Here is a 23,052-nt window from a genome sequence, read left to right on the forward strand (position 1 = left end):
CAATTGCCATGCATATTATAAACCCCGTGCATCACCACACACTGATCATTCTCTTTGTCTCTCTCCTTTTTGGCCTGTTAATCAAGAGCTCGAAGCGGATGAATGGTGCAAGGTCTTGCAGATGGAGTGCCTTGGGACTCAGATGAATGATATTAGCCTTGGAGAACCTGACCTTTTAGCTTCCGGAGTCGAGAGAGAACAAAGTGGTACGTGGATACCTTTTATTGCTCCCCTACAAATAGAAACGTTTAGAGTTCCTCTGCTATGGCCTCATAGAATCCGGAAATACACTTCTGCTGTGGGCCAGGACAGAGTGCGAAATTCCTGGTTGGGCCTGTTTGGCCGCTGTACAACCTGGACGGCACTAACGTGGCTGTCTCTGTTTGCTTTTACTCCCCTGACTTAGTTGAGGAGGCTTGCCGGAAACCAATGTTTTGTTTGGAAAGCAATAAATCAACAGGGCCCTGGAGTGACAAGGCTGTTCTGTTGAGGCTGCCAGGTGTTTCTAGACCAGAGCCTAGTCTGCACACAAAGGATAATGCACTTTCAATGTGCTTTGGCAGATGGATTTTCCAGTGCAGAACAGAAAATCTACTTCTAAAGTGCACTGAAAGTGCATTATCTATTGTGTGCAGACTAGGCCCAGGGGTGGTCAAACTGCGGCCCTCCTGATGTCCATGGACTACAATTCCCATGAGCCCCTGCCAGCGAATGCTGGCAGGGGCTCATGGGAATTGTAGTCCATGGATATCTGGAGGGCTGCAGTTTGACTACCCCTGGTCTAGACGGTGAATATTTTCCTTGGCAGCTTAGCCACACAAAAGTAGTGGTTCTGCAGTGCTTCCCACCCCCACTCCTTAGTTCACCCCTCTTCCGGAATACTGCCTTGGAGAACTCAGAAAGAGCCACCTTGGTGCAGTGGTTGAGAGTGGTGGCCTTTAATCTGGAAAACTGGGTTTAATTCCCCACTCATCCTCCACATACAGCAAGGAGGGTGACCTTGGACCAGTCACAGTTCTCTCAGAGCTCTCTCAGTTACCTCACAGGGTGTCTGTTGTGGGGAGAGAAAGGGTAGGCGATTATAAGCCGCTTTGAAACTCCTTTGGGCAGGACAAACTGGGGTTCAAAGAAAACCCTCGGATCTCTGCTTGTCTATCTTTGAGGCAGCCGCTGAAAACTGAGAGAATATTAACCTTGATTCTTATAATTTATGCCAATATGGAAAGACTTCCTGTTCTCATGTGACCGCATGCACACCTCCGTGAAGATGTTTTAGTGGAGTGAATGGGTCTGATTATTATCATTATCTGCTGGAATGAACTGATGGGCTGTTGTGTCCAACATCTGGCTCCAGGTTCACCCATTTAATTCATCCTATGGTATGTTAGGGACGAAGAGCTCGAGCAACCAAGGCACTTGCAGAGCGCTTAGAACCAAAAGGTTTTTGCTATTGAAAGCAAAGCATACCTACTCCTAGCATTCAACTGGAAGTGCTAGAACAGCCTTTCTCAACATATTTACTGTTGAGAAACTCCTGAAATATCCTCCAGGCTTCGAGAAACCCCAGAAGTGGCACAATAGTGCAGAATATGGTGGAAGAGCATAGCTGTGTACATGCTCACTTGGGGCCCTTCTCCTTCCTACCCTCCCCCACCCCAGGCCCATCGTTGGCCATTTGGGGAACATCTAGCCAGTGATCCATGCAATGGTCACCTCTAGACTGGACTTTTGTAACTCGCTGTACGCAGGCCTTTCCCTTAACCTTGACTCAGAAACTGCAACTGATCCAGAATGCCATGGCTGTGATCCTCACAAATACATTGTGGAGGTCCCACATCCAGCCTGCCCTTCAACCACTTCACTGCCTTCCAGTTGAATTCTGGATCAGGCTTAAGGTTCTGGTAATCACCTTCAAGGCCATACGCGGTCTGGGCCCAGTGTATCTGAGAGACTGCCTCTCTGCCTACACCCCTCAAAGACCATTATGTTCTGCCACCACCAACTGGGTGAGGATGCCTGGCCCCAAAGAAGCACATCGAGCCACAACCAGGGCCAGGGACTTTACTGTCCTGGCCCCCACCTGGCGGAACGAGCTCCCTGAAGAGATCAGGGCCCTTCCTGAACTCCCACAATTCCGCAGTGAGCTCCTCCACCAGGCATTCGATCGAGGCTGACAAGACATAACACCATTCAGCCCCCCCCCCCGCCCCAGACATCCTTCCACATCCTGAACCCAACTCACCCCCTATGGGCTCTGTTTAAAAAGTTGTATTGTAAATTGTCAGATTATTGTTCAATACTGGTTCTTACTGTTATCGTTACTGTTATGTTATGATTATTGCTACCGTTACAATGTATACCCCTATGTTTTATGTAAACCACCCTGAGCATTACGGGAGGGCGGTATAGAAATATAATAAACATTAAAAAAAATTAAAATATTTGCAGAGGAAACTAGACTCAGCATTGAGGCTTAATTGATGCAAAATGCAAAGGGGAGGGTGTCCCGCACCTGTAGTCTGAGCTTAGCTTTATGTTTCTCATGCTTGATTTGATACCCACAATGGTTCAAACAACTCGATTTTTAATGAATGGGGAAAAGTACGGGTGCCATGATTCCTGAGGAATGCTATTCAAACAATGTAGCCCATAGTCATTCAACCCTTTGCCCTCCATGTAAGTAATCACTCACAGTAGTTGCCAAGGGAAGAATGTTCTTGGACAGATGCCCTATTTAACTAGGAACACATCTTCCCATAAACTTTTCACATGTACTGCTCAGAAAACTTCATGTTTCTGAAGTGATCTTCTAATGGTTATTATCCTGTTTGGTGGGTTGAGTGTACCGCTCAAGTTTAGGATGATATTCCACTTATTAGAATCATAGAGTTGGAAGGGGTCATACAGGCCATCTAGTCCAACCCCCTGCTCAATGCAGGATCAGCCCTAAGCATCCTAAACAAGCTTATTACAAGCTTAGTTCCAGGTATGTGTGAGATTCTTGAGTGCTGCAGTGACCGATATGTATGGTTGCAAAATCCAGGTGAGGCCTGAACATCTCCAAAAATTACACTACAGAAATCAACAACATCTCATTCTAATAGCACCTTTAAGGCCACCAAAGATTTATCCAAGGCGTGAGCTTTCGAGTGCATGCACTCTTCCTCAGGCAAAACAGAACAAGGATCATAAGAGTACAGATATAAAGAAAAAGTAAATTAGTGGCAGATTAGTAAAGCATGCTTTGAATACATCTTTGTTGGGCCTAAAGGTGCTATGGGAATCAAATGTTGTGGTGCTGCTTTAGACTAAAACAGCTACCCACTTGAAACTTGTTGTTGTGAGGTGCGAAGTCATGTCCGACCCATCGCGACCCCCTGGACAATGATCCTCCAGGCCTTCCTGTCCTCTACCATTCCCCGGGGTCCATTCAAGTTTGCACCTGCTGCTTCAGTGACTCCATCCAGCCACCTCATTCTCTGTCTTCCCCTTCTTCTTTTGCCCTCAATCGCTCCCAGCATTAGGCTCTTCTCCAGGGAGTCCTTCCTTCTCACTTGAAATGACAGAAATCAATTTCCCTGGAGAAAGCGGCATCTTTGGAGAGTGGATTCTGAGGTCTGTCCCCAAACCCTGCCCCTTTCAGCTCCACCCCAAATCTACAGGAATTTCCCAATCTGAAACTGGCAACCCTGAAGATATGGAAAGTGGGGGCTCAAAATCTGACATAACTTTGGACTTTTAAAAACATCGATTTCCTGATCTAGGAATCCAATCACAGTAATTTCACACCAGTGTGGTTTGTAAAACCTAGCTGCAAATTAAAATCCCATGGATTTTATTGTTGACTGTTTTTAAAATTGACATACTTTTGCTGTTATTTTAACACAGAATTCAGAATTCTTCAAACGACAGAAAAAAGTACAATTGTCCCTGTAATAGATTCCGGAGCTCTCCTAAATATATATTTACCAGCTGTTGTGGGCACCGTGCATAAAGTTTTATTATTATTTATTTATTTTAAACAGTTATTAAAATTGATTATATTTTAACTAGCTTCAAAGCCCATTCCTAAGAACTGGCCTTGAAAGGGTCCCCTCCCCTGGCCAGGCAGCTTAAGGTGTCTTTCGGCTGCAGCTCGCACCCGGATCTAGTGGGGCGAGCGGGGGCTGGCCAGCTCGTTAGCATGCCTGGGACAGAGCTCCTTAGGAGGCAGTCAGCAGGCCAGGAAGCCCTTGTTAGCAGGCCCTGCTTAGCAGGCTGGGAGACCCTCGTTAGGAGGCCCAGCCTAGCAGGCCAAGAGGCCCTCATTAGCAGGCCCTCCACCATGAGCCTTTGCCCAGGGCCTTCTCCCCTTACCTGCTGCTGGCTCCAGGCACTAAGGCGCATCTGAGAGCAAAGAGGCTAGAGTCCAGGGACGGAGGGCGGGAGCTGCAGGGGCAGGGCCAATCAGGGTGCAGTTAGCTGGCTGCACCCTGATTGGCCCTATTCCAACTTGGACAGCCAGACACGTTCCACCCCCCAGGCTGTTTCACAAATATATAGCAGAATCATGGATACGGATGCTTGTGTGTATAGATTTACATATCTGTACATTGGAGATGAGATGCATCTCCTCCCCACTCTGAGGCTGAGCTTCTAGAGACCTTGGAGAGGGGATTGAATCCCAAGGAATGATGTGTCTAGCAGCTTGTACTGAAATTTTTAACAAGGCATATTCAGTAGGCAAAAACGTGGACAAAATAAGGACATAAATATAGGTGATTTATCTCAGGGCTGAGACCAAAAATACGGGCTGTCCTCGGTAAATGGATAATGTATTTCCCTTGATATAAATTTTCCTGAAGATCATAAACCAGCATATTAGAGGAGGATTATGCGACAGTTTTATCTACAGTGTGCTAGTGTTCTCTCTTAGTGTTCCAGGGTCAATGATTCTGGGTTGGGAAATTCCTGGGGAGGAACCACACCAAGGACTGATGCCATAAAGTCCACCCTTCAAAGCCATCATTTTCTTCAGGGGAACTGATCTCTGCCCTCTGAAGATCTGTTATAACTCTGGGATATCTCCAAGCTTCCCCAGGGGATTGGCAACTACACTTATCTGTATATTTAAGCAGGGGCCATTAAAAATACGAGCTCCAAATTGCACAATATTGCAGCGTAGTCCAGATTTCTAGTGCCTTGCTTGACACACTTCCTTCTTTACAATGTTCTTGGTATTTAAGGACTCAAAAGTTGCAGAATAGGTTGCCCGTCCTCATAGACCTGTGTTGAGATGTCGTGTCAAAAACTACGTAGGACGTTAGAAAATGTCATAAAAGTCAGGGGTAGTCAACCTGAGGTCCTCCAGATGTCCATGGACTACAATTCCCATGAGCCCCTGCCAGCGTTTGCTGGCAGGGGCTCATGGGAATTGTAGTCCACGGACATCTGGAGGACCACAGGTTGACTACCCCTGATATAAGTGATAATTGATGATTCTGAGCCTGAACCTACCAGGGAGGGCGAGCAATAAACATAAAGTCATGATGATGATGATGAAGATGATGGTGTTGATGAAGATGATGATGATGATGTCTGCGATCTTTTAATTCTGCAAGGATGTTAGTCTAAATCTTTTGTTTTTCTCCCAGAGAGATTCAATGTGTATTTGATGCCATCCCCTAATTTAGATGTGCATGGGGAATGTACCTTGCAGATAACGTTTGAGAATATCTGTCTTTGGGACGTCCAGAATCCCAGAGTAAAGCTCGTCTCTTGGCCTCTAAGTGCCCTCCGGCGATACGGACGGGACTCAACTTGGTTTACCTTTGAAGCCGGGAGGTGAGTGGATGCTTCAGAGCGGCGCTCTTCAGACTGCTGGGACTGGAGCATTGGTATCCCTGTGCATTAGGACCCCCTCTGGGGGGAGGGGGTGAAGGTAGAGGCCATGTTCTATAGGCTGTAACTGAAACGCATCGCTGAAAGCTTTTCCTGCCGCTGTTCATCTTCCTGAATTGTATCTTTGGGTTATGCGCTGGGAAAGCAGGTTTCGGCCAGTTTTGAGCTGCACAATAAAAGACCACTTATAAAAACAAACAAACAACAACGACATGGAAGTGCCTGAATTGGCATAGCACAAGGATGTTCCTAGTGGAAGCAAGGTGGGGAGGGAAGGGGTCAAGGGTCTCTGGTGGGCTTTCGACAAGTCCTACAGGCCTCAGCAGTTGTACTCTGTTACTAGTGGTTCTGCTGGCCCTGAAAAGCCATTAGGGTCACCAGCTCTGCGTGGGGAAATGCCTGGAGATTTTGGAGTCTGGGGAGGGTGGGGTTTGGGAAGGGGACAGCCCATCCTCCAAAGTGGCTGTTTTCTCCAGGTGATCTCTGTCACCTGGAGATCAGTAGAAATCAAAGGAGCTCTCCAGCCACCCCCTGGAGGCTGGCAACCCTACAAGGCATGGATTCCATATTGAACCATTGGGTTGCCCTGTTGTGAAACACAAAAAGGGTCTCTTTGACTGTTTCCACGCTGGGGGCTTCACACCGGGCTGCAGGCTGGAGTTTGAGCGGGAGCAGGTTGCCCCGCCTCTTCCTGCTCCCGCACGGGGGAGCATGTGACCCGGTGCACTTCGTCCGCCCTGGATTTGTGTTCCTGTATGGGAGCCACAGCAGTGAAGTTCCCAGTGTGTGTTTCTTTTGGTCACCAACAAGGCCGTGCTGGAATCTTCATGGGCAAGAGCCATTTGTGAAACGCACAGTAATAATGAGGGCAGTTGGACAAGATTGAGTGACAAAGCTGGCTGGATCCCACCCTCTGTTTGTACAAACTACTGCCCCAAGAATTAGAGGGCTTCTTTCACACAAAGGAAAACCAGAATGTGACTATCACCTGCCGGTTTCTCCACCCAAAGAAAAGAACAGGGGGATCGGAGCTAGCTTCAGGCTCTTGCGGTATTCTAGACCAGTGGTTGTCAACCTTCCTAATGCCGCGACCCTTTAATTCAGTTCCTCATGTTGGGGTGACCCCCAACCCCAAAATTAGGCAAGTGTTCTTTCACAGAAATTAAACCAAAACTGACCACTGGCGTGAAGATCCATTGTTCATGATTGTATATAAATTATGTTTTTTCTGGGGTTTCTCAGTTCAGGTTCTTCGTCTTATCCCATCATGCTGATCTTGCTCTTTTCCACTGCTTCAGACAGACAAATGCTCTGTCTCGATCTACCCTGCAAGGCTGTTGTGTAGATGGCACCCCTCCCCCTGGCCAAGCTGCTTGCCCTGCTGCGACCCCTGTGAAAGGGTCCTTCGAGCCCCAGGTTGAGAACCACTGTTCTAGACTGTGTGGCCGTGGGTCTGTTAGTTTTAGTCCCTGACATTTTGGCAGTAATTGTGGCGGGCATTCTCAGAGGCAGGACACGGCAAGGTGGGAATCTCTCTGTGCCGAAGACACCACCAAGGAAGACTCTACAGCGGCATCTTGGCACAGCAAAATTCCCATCTCGCCATGTCCTAGCTCTGAAGACGCCAGCCACAGTGACTGGCAAAACGTCAGGGCCTAAAACTACCAGACCACGGCCACACAGCCTGGAAAACCCAAAATAGCCAGTTGACTCTGCCCATGAAAGTCTTCCACAGCTCATTGGAGCTAGCATCCTTTGCCCGGTAGCCAAAGAATTTGTTATGCTGAATAACACACTTGTAAATAGACATGTGCTATAAAGCAGTGGTCCCCAACCTGCGGTCTGCAGCCCGGTGCCGGGCCGTGAAGGCCAGGGCGCTGGGCCGCAGTTCCCTCTCCCCCCCCCCTGCAGTAAAAAACTTCCCAGGCCCCAAGCTTGCGGCCCAGGAAGCTTCTTACTGCGGGAGGGGGAATCAGGGATGCACCGCGCATCGGCGATTTCGGCAGCGCAGTACGCATGTGCGCATGCGCGGCCCAGCCGCGCATGCGCACTGCGCGGGTGCGGCCACGCATGCGCGCTGCGCGGGCACGGCCACGCATGCGTGCTGTGCGGGCGGGGCAGTTGCCCTGCCGGTCCCCAGCCAAAAAAAGGTTGGGGACCACTGCTATAAGGGTACACATTGAGTCTGATGCCAATTTAATTCATGTGCATTGGCTGTTGTCATCTCTTGAGCTGCTCTTTTCTGCACGAGCCGTACCCCAGTGTATACCTAGAAACCCACCTGCTCTCATGAGGCACCTTGCTGCGTTCTCTTTCCGGCAGGATGTGTGACACGGGGGAAGGACTGTTCATCTTCCAGACGAGAGACGGGGAGGCCATCTATCAGAAGGTTCACTCGGCGGCTCTGACCATCGCAGAACAACACGACCGCTTATTGCAGAGCGTGAAGAACTCCGTGGTACGCTTACGAGCCCTATCTGTCATCCTCCGGTGCTCCGTGTTAGTGACATGAAATCCATAGGCCTCCTTTCTCAGCTGGAGTTCAGATTTTGATTTTCCACGCCGTAAAAACTTTGGTGCCTGTTAACTGTCTTCTTTTGTGGCCTCGTTACCTCCGTCAGCTTTCCCCCATTTTAACGCTTGGGGCTATCAGGCTAGTGTATCCATACCTGATTTTTTTTTAAGTCACTATTGGACTTGTCTAAGAATTCTTTAATTATTTATTGATTTAGAAAAACAACCAACAACCAATCAGGGTATCAATGTTGCTGTATCCCAAATTTAGCTGTCCTAATATTTCATAGGGCTAAGAGGCAGCCTTGTGTAGTAGTTAAGAGCGGTGGCCTCTAATCTAGAGAGTTAGGTTTGATTCCCTGCTCCTCCTCCACATGCATCCAGCTGGGTGACCTTGGGCTTGCCACAGTGCTGATAGAACTGTTCTCACAGAGCTCTCCCAGCCTCACCTACCTCACAGGGTTTCTGTTGTGAGGAGAAGAAGGGAAAGCAATTATAAGTCCCTTTGAGACTCCTTCGAGTAGAGAAAAAGAGGGTATAAAGAACAAATCTTCAATTCCAGGCTGGAAAGTTCCTGGATGTTTTGGAAGAGGAGACTGTTAAGGGAGGAATTTTCATGGAATAGCTATCGTGCCCAGCCTCCAAAATAGCTATTTTCCCCACGGGAACTCATCTCTGCTCCCAGAGATTAGTTGGAATTCCAGGAGATCTGTTGTAATTGCAAAATCCAGACCTAATGGATGGCAAGTGGATGGCAAGAAGAAGACCTAATGGATGGCAAGAAGAAGAAACAACGTCTGCCCCTTTAGCAGAGACTTAATGGGATGTTATTTAATGGGTCATGTTCTTGATCTCTTGCCTTTAAAAACACAACTGCCCATTTCAACACAGTTCCTATTTTAACTATGTTAAACGTATATCACCTCTGATGCCCCCTACAGGACACTCTTTACATTCTGCTCAGTTATGCCCACTGCAGATCTTGCATATTCCAATATCTCCACGGCTGCCATTCCTGGAGCCATGAGAGGGCTTTAGGAGGCTTTTAAAAAGTCACAAATGGCCAGATGGCTCTAGTGCAAAAATGTTACCTTGATCTATCATTGTGATCTACAAGCTTTCCAAAATTGCTGAGGTAGAGATAACCAAACAGATTTATTTTACAGAAATAATTTACCATAAAGTGTTGTCATAACTTATTTCTCAAGCTTATTTTTGAGCGCATTTTAATTCCACCCTTCCCGCAAAGAGCTTAGGGTCCCATATGCAATTCTCTCCTCCATTTTATCATCACAATAGTGTCAATAGGTAGTTAGGCTGAAGGTGACTAGCCCAAAGACACCATTTAGCTTCATGGCCATGGGGCTGTTCTGTGTGCTGCTACAGCCCTTCCGGGGGAAACTGGGAAGTAACATAGAGTAGCTCTAGGAATTGCTCAGAACTCTATGGTTTTGCCTGGCTGTTCCTTCAGCTACTCTATCACTTCTGGGTTTCCACTGGAAGAGATGTAGCGGCACACATGATGCATGGAGTGGAGGCAGACAACAAAGCAGGAGGTCTGACAGCCTTACTCCTGTGTGGGGGATAGTTTGGAAAATTAAGTTTTGTGCATAGCATTACTTTCCCCACATAGACGTTTTTCTCTTTGGTTGTAAGAAAAATGGCTTAAAATTAGCCAATCAGATGGTTTTCTCTTTCCTGTTGGAGACAGCCTGCTTGGTGTAAAATTTAAGAGTGGCAGCTTCTAGACTGGAGAATCAAGATTGATCCCCCAGGCTCTCTTCCATTGGAGGTCTGTGGATTCCAAACATCATGTTCTGTTCAAATTTAGAAAGATTACTGCCCTTGCTTTCTTGCCCCTCTTACTCAGGTGGGGGTACCGTTAAATCAAACTCACGAGGGGTGCCAAGGCATGTGCCTTTGAGAAATGCATTTTTAAAAATTTGCAGTGTTCTGCAGAGCGTTACCACTAAATCTAAAATAGATTCCGAGTTGTTTGTTTCCATGACGCTGGAATGCAGGATAGCGTTGCAAGTCCTTTAGAAGAATAACTGGAAGAACCATATTTATTTCACAGGGTGTGGGTGGAAGCATGTATTGTGTGCAGTGATTCAGTATTAGCGACTTAAGGTATCTAAAGATAGTTTGGCGATTCAGTATTCCGCCCCCGCCCCCTGCCAAACTTCCAGTTCCTAGGTGGAAAAGGTGAATTTGGTCAAATGGGAGTGTATGGGATGGAAAAGTGCTCCTAAATAACATCAAAACACTTTTACTTTTAGATCACGACGCCACCAGGTAATATTCATTCATGAATTAATTTAGGCAGAAACGTGTCTTAAAGTTAATTTGGCTTTGTGTACCCAATTAGGAGCCTCTTGTGGCGCAGAGTGGTAAGGCAGCGACATGCTGTCTGAAGCTGTCTGCCCATGAGGCTGGGAGTTTGATCCCAGCAGCCGGCTCAAGGTTGACTCAGCCTTCCATCCTTCCGAGGTCGGTAAAATGAGTACCCAGCTTGCTGCTGGGGGATAAATGGTAATAACTGGGGAAGGCACTGGCAAACCACCCCGTATTGAGTCTGCCATGAAAACGCTAGAGGGCGTCACCCCAAGGGTCAGACATGACCCGGTGCTTGCACAGGGCTTTACCTTTACCCAATTAAAGCCAGACCTTTGGGAATTCTTCCTGGAAAAGTTAGCATCTTATTAGAAAGGCATTGACTTTTTCTCACAAAGTTCCTTGCAATCTTTAAACAGGTTGGGCAAGAGATTCTGGAAGGATTATATTTCCAGTCAGGAGGTGGCATCATTCCTTTCCCTTCTTAAACAAAGTTTCAGCGTTTGTCTTCTTCTGTCTGGAAGTTCCTATCTAGTCTAAAGGCTTCTTTATTTATTTAGAATCACAGAATCATAGAGTTGGAAGGGGCCTTACAGGCCATCTAGTCCAACCCCCTGCTCAACGCAGGATCAGCCCAAAGCAACCTAAAGCAATTTGTCACCTTTCCACAGCAAACATCAAAGCATTAACATGTACCAACATAGTTAAAGTATTTAAAGCAGTTAAATAGCAGTTGAAATACATATGCAATAATTCAGTGAAAACATGTAAACACACAAACATGAAAACCAGAGAGAAGGGCCAACAATGATTAACAGGTTATGCCAAATAAAACAAAGAAGTCTTCATCCTATGGTGGACAGAGTGACAGCTGAATCTCCCTGGGGAAGGAGATGCAAAGTTTTGCCACCATGACCCAGAAGATCCTTTCTCAAGTTGCTGCCCATCTAGTCAACACTTTGGATGCAGCACTTCTGGACAGACTTCAAGGGCAGCCCCATGTAAAGTGCATTGCAGTAATCTAATCTAGATGTTACAAAGACATGCACTACAGTGACAGTCTCTTTCCTGCTAAAGAAAGGCTGGTTCACAAGACAAAGTTGGTGAAGGACACTCCTTGCTACCACTGCCACTTGAGGGTCCATAAGAAGAAGAGAAGATCTGTGGGGTTTTTTTTTTTTACCATGCTTTTCTTACCTTATGGAGTCTCAAAGTAGCTTACAATCGGCTTCCATTTCCTCTCCGCACAACGGAAACCCTGTGAGGTGGGTCAGGCTGAGAGAGCCCTGATATATCTGCTCAGTCAGAACAGCTTTATCAGTGCTGTGGCGAACCCAAGGTCACCCAGCTGGTTGCAAGTGGGGAATCAAATTTGTTTCTCCATATTAGAGGCTGTTCTTAACCAGTACACCATGCTGGCTCTCTTGAGATGGAGTAAGAGTGTAGATCGGCCAAGACTAGAGTGACATGACCCATTCTGGTCACCATTCTGGAAGCAACATTCTGCACAGTTTGAAGCTTCTGAACCCTTTTCCACACAAAGAAAGCATGGTGGCAATCTAATCTAGGGGCAACCAGGACATGCAGCACAGTAGCCAGATGTTTTCTGCCCAGGAAAGGAGTGGGGAATCGAACTCGGTTCTCCCGATTAGAAACTACCACTCTTAACCTTTACACTATACTGGCTGTCACCAACAGGAGACCAAGTTCCAGAATCACCCATAAGCTCCCAACGTACAACCAAAGGCTATTATGCATGTAAAGGTTTTCACTGAAGTCAGCACGCTGACACTTTTAAATTGTCATCCTTGAAAATGGTCATGTTTTTCTGCAAGGATTATGCATTTGACAGACTTACAACAGCAAACAGTGTGTGTGTGAGGGGCAATTCCTCCATTGTGCCAGACACTCATTGGCAGGCCATGGTCAGCTGCAATGTCCCAAGTCCACCACTCTGGCACAAGCTACTGGCAAGGCCTTATGGGAATTGTAGTTCATAGATGCTGAGAAAAATCATTTTAAAGCTAGGGTGAACTGCTGCGCTTAAAAGATGCAGTGGCTGCTATGAGTGGGGAATGCCGTGCAGAATCAAAGATAAAAATGGTGGTTTTTCCATGACAAAAACCGTCCACATGCAGAAATTTTAAAAACAACTTTTTGGGCAGACTTTTTGCAAGATTGTCTGCCATGCATAATACACCCATGTGAAATCCCATTTTCTTGGCCAAAGTTCTCCCCCCCCCCTTTCCCCCGCTGCCAAAAGAACCTCTTGTTTTGGTCAGATTAACTTGCAACTTGTTATTGAGGTTTGCTTTTTAGAAGAGCGTATTTCCTCATGGGAAACGGTGATCATTTGCTGTGCCGGGGAGAAATTTTCCATCTTCAGAAGCCAGCCTGGCAGTGCAATTTCACATTTGACACCGCTGCCCTGGCGCAGGAGTGAATCTTGCTCCGAAACAGGTGGAGCAGTGTTCACCTTCTGTCTGCGAGCCGCTGCCCACGTTCGTGCCTGGGAGAGCTTCATTTACCTTTTGAATGGGTGGCTACATATTGCCTCCGTTTCCTGTACTGAAGCTTCAACATGACACAGGCCTTTTTGTGCATCCCCAGCAATGCTTATCTTGGTCTTTTCAAAGGGTGTTCAGCAGCTACGCTCTGAATGCCTTCAGCACAAAAGGGCGATAGCCTCATACAACAAGAAATAACAATAGCATGAGAGACCAGCAAGATTTTACCTCCCCCCCCCTCCCAATTCTGTTGGCCGTTAAGGTGGGGGCGGCACTAGCTGGACCAGAATCTCAAATAATCGCCACTGTTCTGGGAAACAGCGATCTTCACACCCCCGGTTATTGGTTCATTTAAATGTGAGAGTGAATGATGAATAAATGGGGCGGGGTGACAACCAAAAGGTCCCTTCTGTATGCTGAACGGTTGAAATTCCTCTGCCATTACCGAGATCTGCAGTGACAGGCCTTTTAGGAAGCCGGCTTTCGAGCAAATAGCATCCGTTTCTCGCTTCCTTTCATGAAATGCTGAAAGGTTAACGATACCCCCCCACCCCCCTTCCCTTGTCAGAAAGAACAGGGATGCATGACTGGAAATCAGTTTGGGTAGTGCAAAAACGGAACAAAAGTTTACCGCACGGAACTGAGTTACACAAGCAGCAACCTAAAGTTCTTACAATGAGAAGAGGTTTGGTTGCAAAGGAAGGCCAGTCTCTCAAAGAGCATCAAAGGGACAAGACAAAGGAAGGAATAAAGTGTGGTGTAATGGTTACCAGAGTGGTAAGCAGCAGAAATGCTGTCTGAAGCTGCCCGCCCATGAGGCTGGGAGTTCGATCCCAGCAGCCGGCTCAAGGTTGACTCAGCCTTCCATCCTTCCGAGGTCAGTAAAATGAGTACCCAGCTTGCTGGGGGGTAAACGGTAAGGACTGGGGAAGGGAATGGCAAACCACCCCATATTGAGTCTGCCATGAAAATTCTCTTTAAGTTTCACTGGTGAGCCCCCTAACCACTTGCAAGGGGCTTCCTTCCCGACAACGCCGGACAGAGGAGCTTCAAAGCCCAAAAAAGGTCTTGCTGCAAGGGACTCGGAGCGTCCACGGCAATCTCTCTTCTGCTCTCTTTCAGCTACAGATGAAGATGAGCGAGCGAGCCGTCTCCCTCGGCACCATGGTCCCCTTACCTCGCAGTGCTTACTGGCAGCACATCACACGGCAGCACAGCACTGGGCAGCTCTTTGGCCTTCAAGGTAAGCGGCCGAAAGGAGACTAGACATCGTTCCGGAGTATTATTCATGGCCGCAAAGGCCATGGCACCGGGCCGCGGCTCCCTCTCCCCGCCCCCCCCCCCCGCAGTAAAAAACTTCCCAGGCCGCAAGCTTGCAGCCCGGGAAGCTTCTTACTGCGGGAGGGCGGGGAGAGGGAATCGGGGCCAGGCCGCGCCCATGCGAACGCGGCATGATGTGCGGGCGTGGCTCGCGGGGCGCGTCCCGATGCGGGGGCGCGTCCCGATGTGTGGGCGCGGCCCGCGGGCGCGGCCCAATGCGCGGGCGCGGCCCGATGCGCGGGCGCGGCTCGCGGGCGCAGTCCGATGCGGGGGCGTGGCCCGCGGGCGCGGCCCGATGCGGGGCCCGGCCCACGGGCCGCGCCCCAATGCCCTGCCGGTCCCCAACCTCAGAAAGGTTGGGGACCACTGCCCTAGCTCATGGGTTGTCAACCTGTGGTCCTCCAGATGTTCATGGACTGTAATTCCCATGACCCCCTGCCAGCAAACGCTGGCAGGGGCTCATGGGAATTGTAGTTCATGGACATCTGGAGGACCACAGGTTGACTAACCCTGCCCTAGCTGACATATAGGTTAGGAGAAATGAAGCATCTGCTACCGTGTTGGTCTTGTTCCTGTCTAGTCCTAAATTGAGACTTGTTCTGGTGGAGAGCTATCTTGGTTGCCGTCTCCCTCAGGATGCTGAGCCACACCAAAACTTGCAAACAGCCTCTCGATGTTTCCACGTTCTCTGGCCAGTTAGACGTTTTCTATATCTCCTGGGCACATCTTACAATCAATATGTCTTACATCCTGATCCCAGTGAAGGCTATTAAGGAACTCAAACTTCAGCAATTTTTATATGGACATTTTATATCCCTTGTTCTCAGCAGAAGGATGGCAACCTCTTCAAAGAATGGAAATCCCTATACAAAATCTGTTCAGCGTCCCTGGGCCCGAGGAGATAAAACTGGCTTCGGTCAGGACCGCGGCCTTTCTGGGCCTGGCCCCGGTGTGGTGGGACATGCTTCTTGAAGAGATCATGGCCCTCCAGGCCCTCAAACAATCCTGGAGAGCCTGTAAAACAGAGCTGTTCTTCCAAGCCTATGGTTGGGGCCAGAAGAATAACATCTGGGCTTCCCAGCTGAAAATCCACCTGCAATTTTTTTTAAAAACCTCCAAAATCTATGCAAGAAGAAGAAGAAGAAGAGTTGGTTCTTATATGCCGCTTTTCCCTACCCAAAGGAGGCTCAAAGCGGCTTACATTCACCTTTCCTCTCCCCACAACAGACACCCTGTGGGGTGGGTGAGGCTGAGAGAGCCCTGATATCACTGCCCGATCAGAACAGCTTTATCAGTGCCGTGGCGAGCCCAAGGTCACCCAGCTGGCTGCATGTGAGGGAGCGCAGAATCGAACCTTGCTTGCCAGATTAGAAGTCCGCACTCCTAACCACTACACCAAACTGGCTCTTATAGGAAGTTTGAAAACTTGCAGTGCCATCCAACAAAGTTTGAGTCCGATGGGACTTTCAAGAGCAACAGGGTGTAATTCTGGATATTAACTTTTCTCTGTAGGCACGCTTCTTCAGAGCGAATGACACTCTCTCCCAAGACAGGCAATTTTAATGGAATTAAGAGTTAGTTCCACAAATGGGGGGGATTCTGTGCCTGGGGGCACATGTCTTATCTCCCAGAGTATGTTGACGACTTCTTGCCTGATGCCTGAAGGACATCTAGTGGCCAAGGCAAGTATGGTCTCAGATGTCCACCTCAGCTTTTAGCCGAACAGAAAGATGAGGCTTTTAAAGAAGTTTCTGAATCCCAAATCATGAGAAAATGAAAATTCCTGTACCTGCATTCAGGTTGGATCCAGTGTAAAGCACAGGGAGTGAAATAAACACAAAACGTACGTGCTTATTAAATTATATTTGTGTCTAGGTGTGAAATCCTGTTTCTTTCAGAGAGGTAGCCATGTGAATCTGCAGCAGTCAGGATAGCCAAGAACCTCATTGCATCTTGAAGACTTCCGTTTTTTAATGGCGGTAGAAACTTGTGGGACCCAGAGTTCATTTGGCCACATTTATGCATTTGACCATGTGTGTTGTAGTTCAAGAACGCTTCAGCCACGGCACTTCAGTTTATCCACAAAGTGCCACAGTGCCCTCTGTTTTGCTTCACATGTCTATTCCCCTTTTCAGTGTGGGGTTTATGTACAGCAAGACCGTGTTTGCCCGGGTGAGGTGGACTGACCTGGAATGCACATAACTGCCTTATTCTGAATCAGACCCTTGGCACTTAAGGTCAGCGTTGTCTCCTCAGACCGGCAGGGACTCTCCAGGGACTCATGGACCCATCACTTGCTGCCAGCTTGGTGTAGTGGTTAGGTGTGCAGACTTCTAATCTGGCGAGCCGGGTTTGATTCTGCGCTTCCCCACAAGCAGCCAGCTGGGTGACCTTGGGCTCACCACAGCACTGATAAAACTGTTCTGACCAAGCAGTCATATCAGGGCTCTCTCAGCCTCACCCACCTCACAGGGTGTCTGTTGTGGGGAGAGGAGAGGGAAGGCGATTGGAAGCCACTTTGCGACTCCTTTGGGTAGAGAAAAGTGGCATATAAGAACCAACACTTCTTCTTCTTTAACAGAAGATGGTTGGGATTGAACCTGGAACCTTCTGCATGCCCAGCAGATGCTCCCCCGTTCATCCAGGGCCCCTCCATTCCTCGCAATGATGTTCCTGTGTAACCACCAGGCAGATACAGTTGTGATCTCGGGTGATATTTATTTAGTCCCCATTAACAATCTAGTTGATTGGAATCCAAGTTGAGGGAACTGTGTTGTCCCGTCACAAACCATTTAACATTTATTGGGCACAACTTTTAAAGTTTAAAATATGCCTAAGAGCCTATAGGCTAATCATTGAAACCACACAAAATATGTACCATACAAAGCTAGACATACAGTAAAACCTAGCGTGTTTCAACCCCAAAATGGGTCTTTCTCAGCCAGTGCAGTTTCAACTGTAGCCCATGTGTGTTCAGGATTAGACCGCTGAGGAAGAGGCATTTTGGGGTCAAAATGTATTACGTCTAGCATTGTAGCTCTAGCATTGAAAGGTGCATATTTTCAGTGATTTCACTGATTGGCTCTCTTCATGTTTTTAACTTTTTAATTTTATAGGTTGTACAATAATAAATATTAATTTAACTTGTATATTTATATTTTGTGGACACCTAATATTTTGGTTCCTAACTATTGGTTGGTTAGGTTTGTTGTTTTTGTAACATGATCCCCTTTTTGTAACACGATCCCCTTCCTTGTCCCATCACATACCCCATACATCTGCTGCCAGCAGGGCCATGGCAGGCTGAATTCTTCACGGACATCCGGATTGCATCCTGAAACCAGGAAGCATTAAGAGTGGAGCTGGAAATCCATCACCACAGCATCTCTGAGCAGAACAGAGCATGATAGGAGGCAACATGAAGAAGGAATCTACCAACATGCATCTCAACCCAACGTCTCAAGAGTAGAATCTTAAAACGTAGATCCAACTTTCCACTGGATTTTCCTCACATTTAAGGAGCCTTACTCCCATTTCAATGGTTCCTCCCTTGGAGGAAGAGCCAGTTAAACTGGAGAGAGGCTCCTTTGGCTGGAGAAAGGCTTAGTTGAGCTGTAGGACAGGGGCTGGATCCACCTCTATAATTCCACTGCAGCAGGCAAAATGAAGAGAGGCAGAAAAGTAGTCAGAGAGATGTTATCCCCTTTCCTATTATGCCATACAAAGGAACAGAAGAGGTCAAAGCCACTGGGCCAAGGGTCCCAAGGGCTATCATGATGGAAACTGGCTAAAATGTATGGGTTGAAGTTATACGTCATGATGAAGTTCAGCAGCAAATTGGTGCACCAGAATCCAATTAAAGCTGTAGGCTCTTGCGAAATTTCAGTGTGCATATTTTACTTTCTCAGAATGGGTATCTGAAAGGCTATATCTAGGAGAAGAAATGTTGCATCCCCATTGAACTGGAACTGAATGTGTGCTAAAAATTCAAATCCAGGTGCGGAGGTCACCTGTCAGTGCTCTATTGCTTTCCATAGGCGTTTGAATGTGCATTCCAATAAGCACATTCAGCTATTACTGATCAGGACTTCAAAGTTGCCAGATCCAGGTTGGGAAACACCCACCAGGTTGGAGCCTGGGGAGGACAGGGACCTCAGTGGGTACAATGTCATAGAGTCCACCTTCCAAGGCGTCCATGTTTTCCAGGAGAACTGATCTCTGTAGTCTGGAGATGAGCTGTAATTCAGGGGGATCACTAGGTTCCACCTGGAGGCTGGCTCCCTGCTCTGAATCCCAGTGCCAGGAGGCAACGTCAGGAAGAAGCCTTGGCCTCTATGCCCTGTTGTTGGCCCTCCAGAGGAACTGGTTGGCCACTGTGTGAGTCAGGATGCTGGACTAGATGGACTTCTGCTCTGATCCAGGAGAGCCCTTCTTATGTTCTTAACCTCTGCATTTAGAGGCACTGAGACTCTGAATTGCAGAGCCAAGAGGCAATATCAGGGAAAGGCCTCAGCTTCTATGCACTGTTTATTTTTTTTTATTTATTTTATTACATTTATATGCTACCCTGCCCTGCGGCTGAGGACGGCTTACATTGCAACTTGTGGTAAAGTACAAGGAACATCATCATTTTTAAACATATAATAGTTAGAAACACATAATACCTCTGAACATACAACAATTGGGAATACACAAAAACTCTAATGGTTGAGTACATACCATTTGATGTCACATTCAGCATTTACTTGTAATACTTTGATTTCACAATTTGCTATCTGATGTTTCTGTCCTGTGGCTGGGCACAGCTATCTGCGAGATGTAGTTGTTGGTGGGAGGGGTCTCTGGGCTTTGATGGGTGGGGTCACTTCATTGGCCTCGTTGCCAAAAGCCTGGTGGAAGAGCTCCATTTTGCAGGCCCTGTGGAACTGTTTGAGCCCTCCAAAGGAACTGGCTGGCCACTGTGTGGTTCTGGATGCTGGATTATGTGTGTGGCTCAGGGTGGTTTACATGAAACAAGAAAATAATAAAGGTAACTCCATTTATAGGGGATAACAATAACATTAACATAATAACACAATACCATTCAAGAATGGTGGAAACTGCAAAGACCATCAGCTCAATTCATACTGAGGCCCAGTGGGTTGGGCAGATTTGTAGTTGTTGTGGTAGGAGGGAGGCTTGGGGGCCACCAACCAAATGCCCAGTGGAGGAGCTCCCTTTTGCAGGCCTTGCAGAACTGTTCAGGTTCCGTCAGGGCCCTGATCTCCTCTGGGAGCTCGTTCCACCAGGTGGGAGCCAGAATGGAGAAAGCTCTGGCCCTGGTTGAGGTCAAGCGAGCTTCCCTGGGGCCTGGGACCACCAGGAGGTTGTCTGTAGTAGAGCACAAGGCTCTTTAAGGGGAGTAGGCGGAGAGGTGATCCCACAGATATACTGGGCCCAGACCACATGTGGCCTTACAGGTGATAACCAAAACTTTAAGCCTGTCTACTGGTCTAATCCAGCAGGGCTTTTTGGCAGGCTGAAAAACAATACATAAAAGGGGACAGTATGGCTTTGGGGATGCTTTGAAGGCACACTTTCCATCTCAAATGCAGTGATTTTGTATTTGATGTTAATGTTATGGTATTTGACCGATGTATTCCTCTTCCTTCCTCTTTTATTATTTTTTTTTACGAGAAGATAGTCCACTGAAGATCCATCGAACAGAAACTTTCCCCACCTACCGATCAGAGCATTGATAAAAAAAAGAAGCAAGGACTTTAAAAACAATGTTTCTTGGGACGTGCTGGTCCAGCAAAGAGGTCATCGCCGATAACGGATAACAGTCATGAAGTGGCCACAAGAAACGAAGACGGCATTATGACTGCGATATTATATTTTTAATCTCCAGCCAGATGATAAATGGCCTGCGGATGATTTTTTTTTTTTTGGAAAAGTACTATATTTCATAATTACATTCAGAACCAAGAGGCACTGCCCCAATGTGTGAAATCTTTTCGAGCATAATTGATCTCTGTCGATGATTTGTCTTCTGCTATCAGTTGTTTGGAAATTCACTTCATCCATTTTGACAGTATGTTGACAGAATGTCGTTTACGGTCTCTGTATATTTCCTTTTGAGCTCCGTGTCTCAATTCTCCACTGAGCATAGCACTTTTCAGAATGGTGACCAGTTCCCCCCACCCCCGGAACTGGAATCTGTTGTCTTTGTCTATTCAAGTCTGGTTAAGACTCACCTAATTGATCCAAGGACAATTCTCTTGTCTTTAATCTATGCTGATTTCACATTTGTGTGTTTTAAATATGTCTCTTTAGACGTTTAGAAATAAAAAAAAGTATCCTTTCCCATAGAATTCAAAATGTTTCTGAGAGTTGTAGTTTGAGATCACTAAGAAATGTGGGATCCTCCCGGCTGCCCGGCTGTTAGGGCTCCCCCTAGCACCTGCACCAGAGCGTGGGGTTCAGATCCCCCTTTTGGAGGACACCAGATAGGTGTTCGGAAGGGGATGTTGTCCGACTCTTCCTCCTCCTCCATTTGCTGCAGAGAGCTCCCAGTCAACCTCCTCTGGCTCCAGCTTAGGGCTTTTCCCAGCCACTGTTGCCACCTTCCACTGCTCCTCCCCTCCTTCACTCCATCTCTCTCCCCCTCTCTCACCTTGTCCTTCTTTCCAACGCCAACATTTAGCTCCTCCAGGTCGTCTGCCCTCCTCTCCTTCCCTTGTATCTGACCCCCCCCCTCTGCCCGTCCTTCCACCTTTTATCCCCCCTGTGCTCCAGTGATCCCCGCAGTCTGCCCTACCCCTCCTGAGCTGATAACAACCTTGCCCTTCATCCCGGTGTGTTCGTCCCTGGCTCCGCCCTGCCGTGCACATGGCATCTGCAGGCCCCATTGATCCTGGGTGCATCCTGGTGAACAGACAGCCCAAGCTGGGGCAAGGGTGTCATTGGCTGGCCGTGCTCACCTTCCCTCAGCGCCGCACCCTGGCTGGGGTGACACAATTTCCTGCTCCAGTGGTGGGCAAGTGAGTCCGGTGAGCCACGGGCTTACAGCACAACTCTGGCGGCTACCATCCCCAGCCCTTCCAGGGCCCTGTGGGATAGAGGCTGTGCCCATTTTGGTGAGTTCATTGCTTGGTGGGATGCCGGGGGTGTGTGAGGATGAGTCGGACCTCCCAAGTGGGAGCCCAGGAGTGGCCGGACAATAGATGTCACATTTAAGGTTCTATAAGAAAACCCAGTGTTGGCTTTATATTAAAGTGTTGGATTTGCTTACATATGGAAGTGCCATCAAGTCACAGCTGACTTATGGTGATGCCTGCATGGGATTGTCAGAGCAAGTGAGAAGCAAGAGTTGGTTTGCTATTGCCTTCCTCGGCAGGATCTTCCGTGGTGGACCACCGTCCCTGCTCAGCTTCCGAGATGTGACAAGTTCGAGCTAAACCATGCTGCCTTTCCTCCCTCTTGGGCCTCCTTACAGAAGCTCAATGCAGTTTTGAGGTGAGCTCATCTGGAACACTAGGCTCCAGTTTGGAGGCAGCTTTGAGAAGGACTTAAATTGCACACATTCTGACCAAGACCCTCGAAATATATGTGAAAAGCAGGTCAAACGAATCACTGGGGTGGGATTTATGGGGAGATTCACCAAGAACTGCTTTCCCAGATAACAAAAATCTTCTTAAGCAGTAAACGGTGGGGAAGATTTAAGGCCAGTGTAAGTGGTGACACTGGGGTAGTGTGGTGTAGTGGTTAAGAGCAAAGGAAAGTCAGGTTTGATTTTGGGGGCAGTGCCCTTGCTTGGATGTTCCAAGAAGTCAGAAAAAAGAATAGGTCTGACAAGTCCCTGGTGGGCTGCATTTGGTCTCAACTTGCATTAGGCAGGCCACAGTGGTGGGAATTTATACCATCAGCGGCCTGTGCGGAATTATTAATTCCTCTGTTCATATGACTTTTTAAATATTGAAATCCATGTGCTTGGACATGCATCCTTTCAGTTGGACATGCTTGGACATGCATCCTTTCCTACGTGCATGACCCACTTTTGCCTTCTGTCACCCTTGCACGCCAGTGGGTGAAGTATATTCTGATCCCATGGAAAGAGAGGGGCTTGCCCCATCTTACATTCATTGTTATGATGGTCCAAGTGGTTTTGCAGTTCATCCGGTCATCTTGTTTCTTTGCTGTGCTCTGCCACTAGATGCTGCTTTCGTACTGTCTACTTCTTCTGCATGTGCTGTACTAGGAAAAATCATTGGAATTGACACCTGATAGCAGAGCACAAGCATTAATAGCAAAAAGCCAGCGTTGTGTAGTGGTTAAGAGCGGCAGATTCTGATTTGGTGAGCTGAGTTTGACCCCCTACTCTTCCACATGAAGCCAGCTGGGTGACCTTGGGGTCATCACAGCCCTGATAGTGCTGTTCTGACTTAGCAGTCCTGTCAGAGCTCTCTCAGCCTCACCTCCCTCACAGGGTTTCTGTTGTAAGGAGAGGAAGGGAATG

At 47.8% G+C, this 23,052-nt stretch overlaps 1 protein-coding gene across 2 annotated transcripts in view; it reads left to right on the forward strand.

Annotated features, from left to right (window-relative positions):
* Positions 1-22,491, forward strand: part of DOK5 (docking protein 5) — a 77,129-nt gene extending 54,638 nt beyond the window's left edge. The window contains exons 4-8 of one of the 2 annotated variants that reach the window (XM_077335657.1): positions 87-206; positions 5,673-5,823; positions 8,203-8,338; positions 14,358-14,478; positions 20,235-22,491. In XM_077335657.1, coding sequence (XP_077191772.1) covers positions 87-206; positions 5,673-5,823; positions 8,203-8,338; positions 14,358-14,478; positions 20,235-20,293 — 587 coding nt within the window. In that variant the 3' untranslated portion in view covers positions 20,294-22,491. Of the gene's footprint in view, positions 1-86; positions 207-5,633; positions 5,824-8,202; positions 8,339-14,357; positions 14,479-20,234 lie in introns of both variants that reach the window. The other variant, XM_077335655.1, reaches the window with a different exon arrangement.
* The last annotated feature ends 561 nt before the right edge of the window (positions 22,492-23,052 follow it).

This window comes from Paroedura picta, chromosome 4 (assembly GCF_049243985.1).
Source record: "Paroedura picta isolate Pp20150507F chromosome 4, Ppicta_v3.0, whole genome shotgun sequence".
Lineage (NCBI taxonomy): Eukaryota > Metazoa > Chordata > Lepidosauria > Squamata > Gekkonidae > Paroedura > Paroedura picta.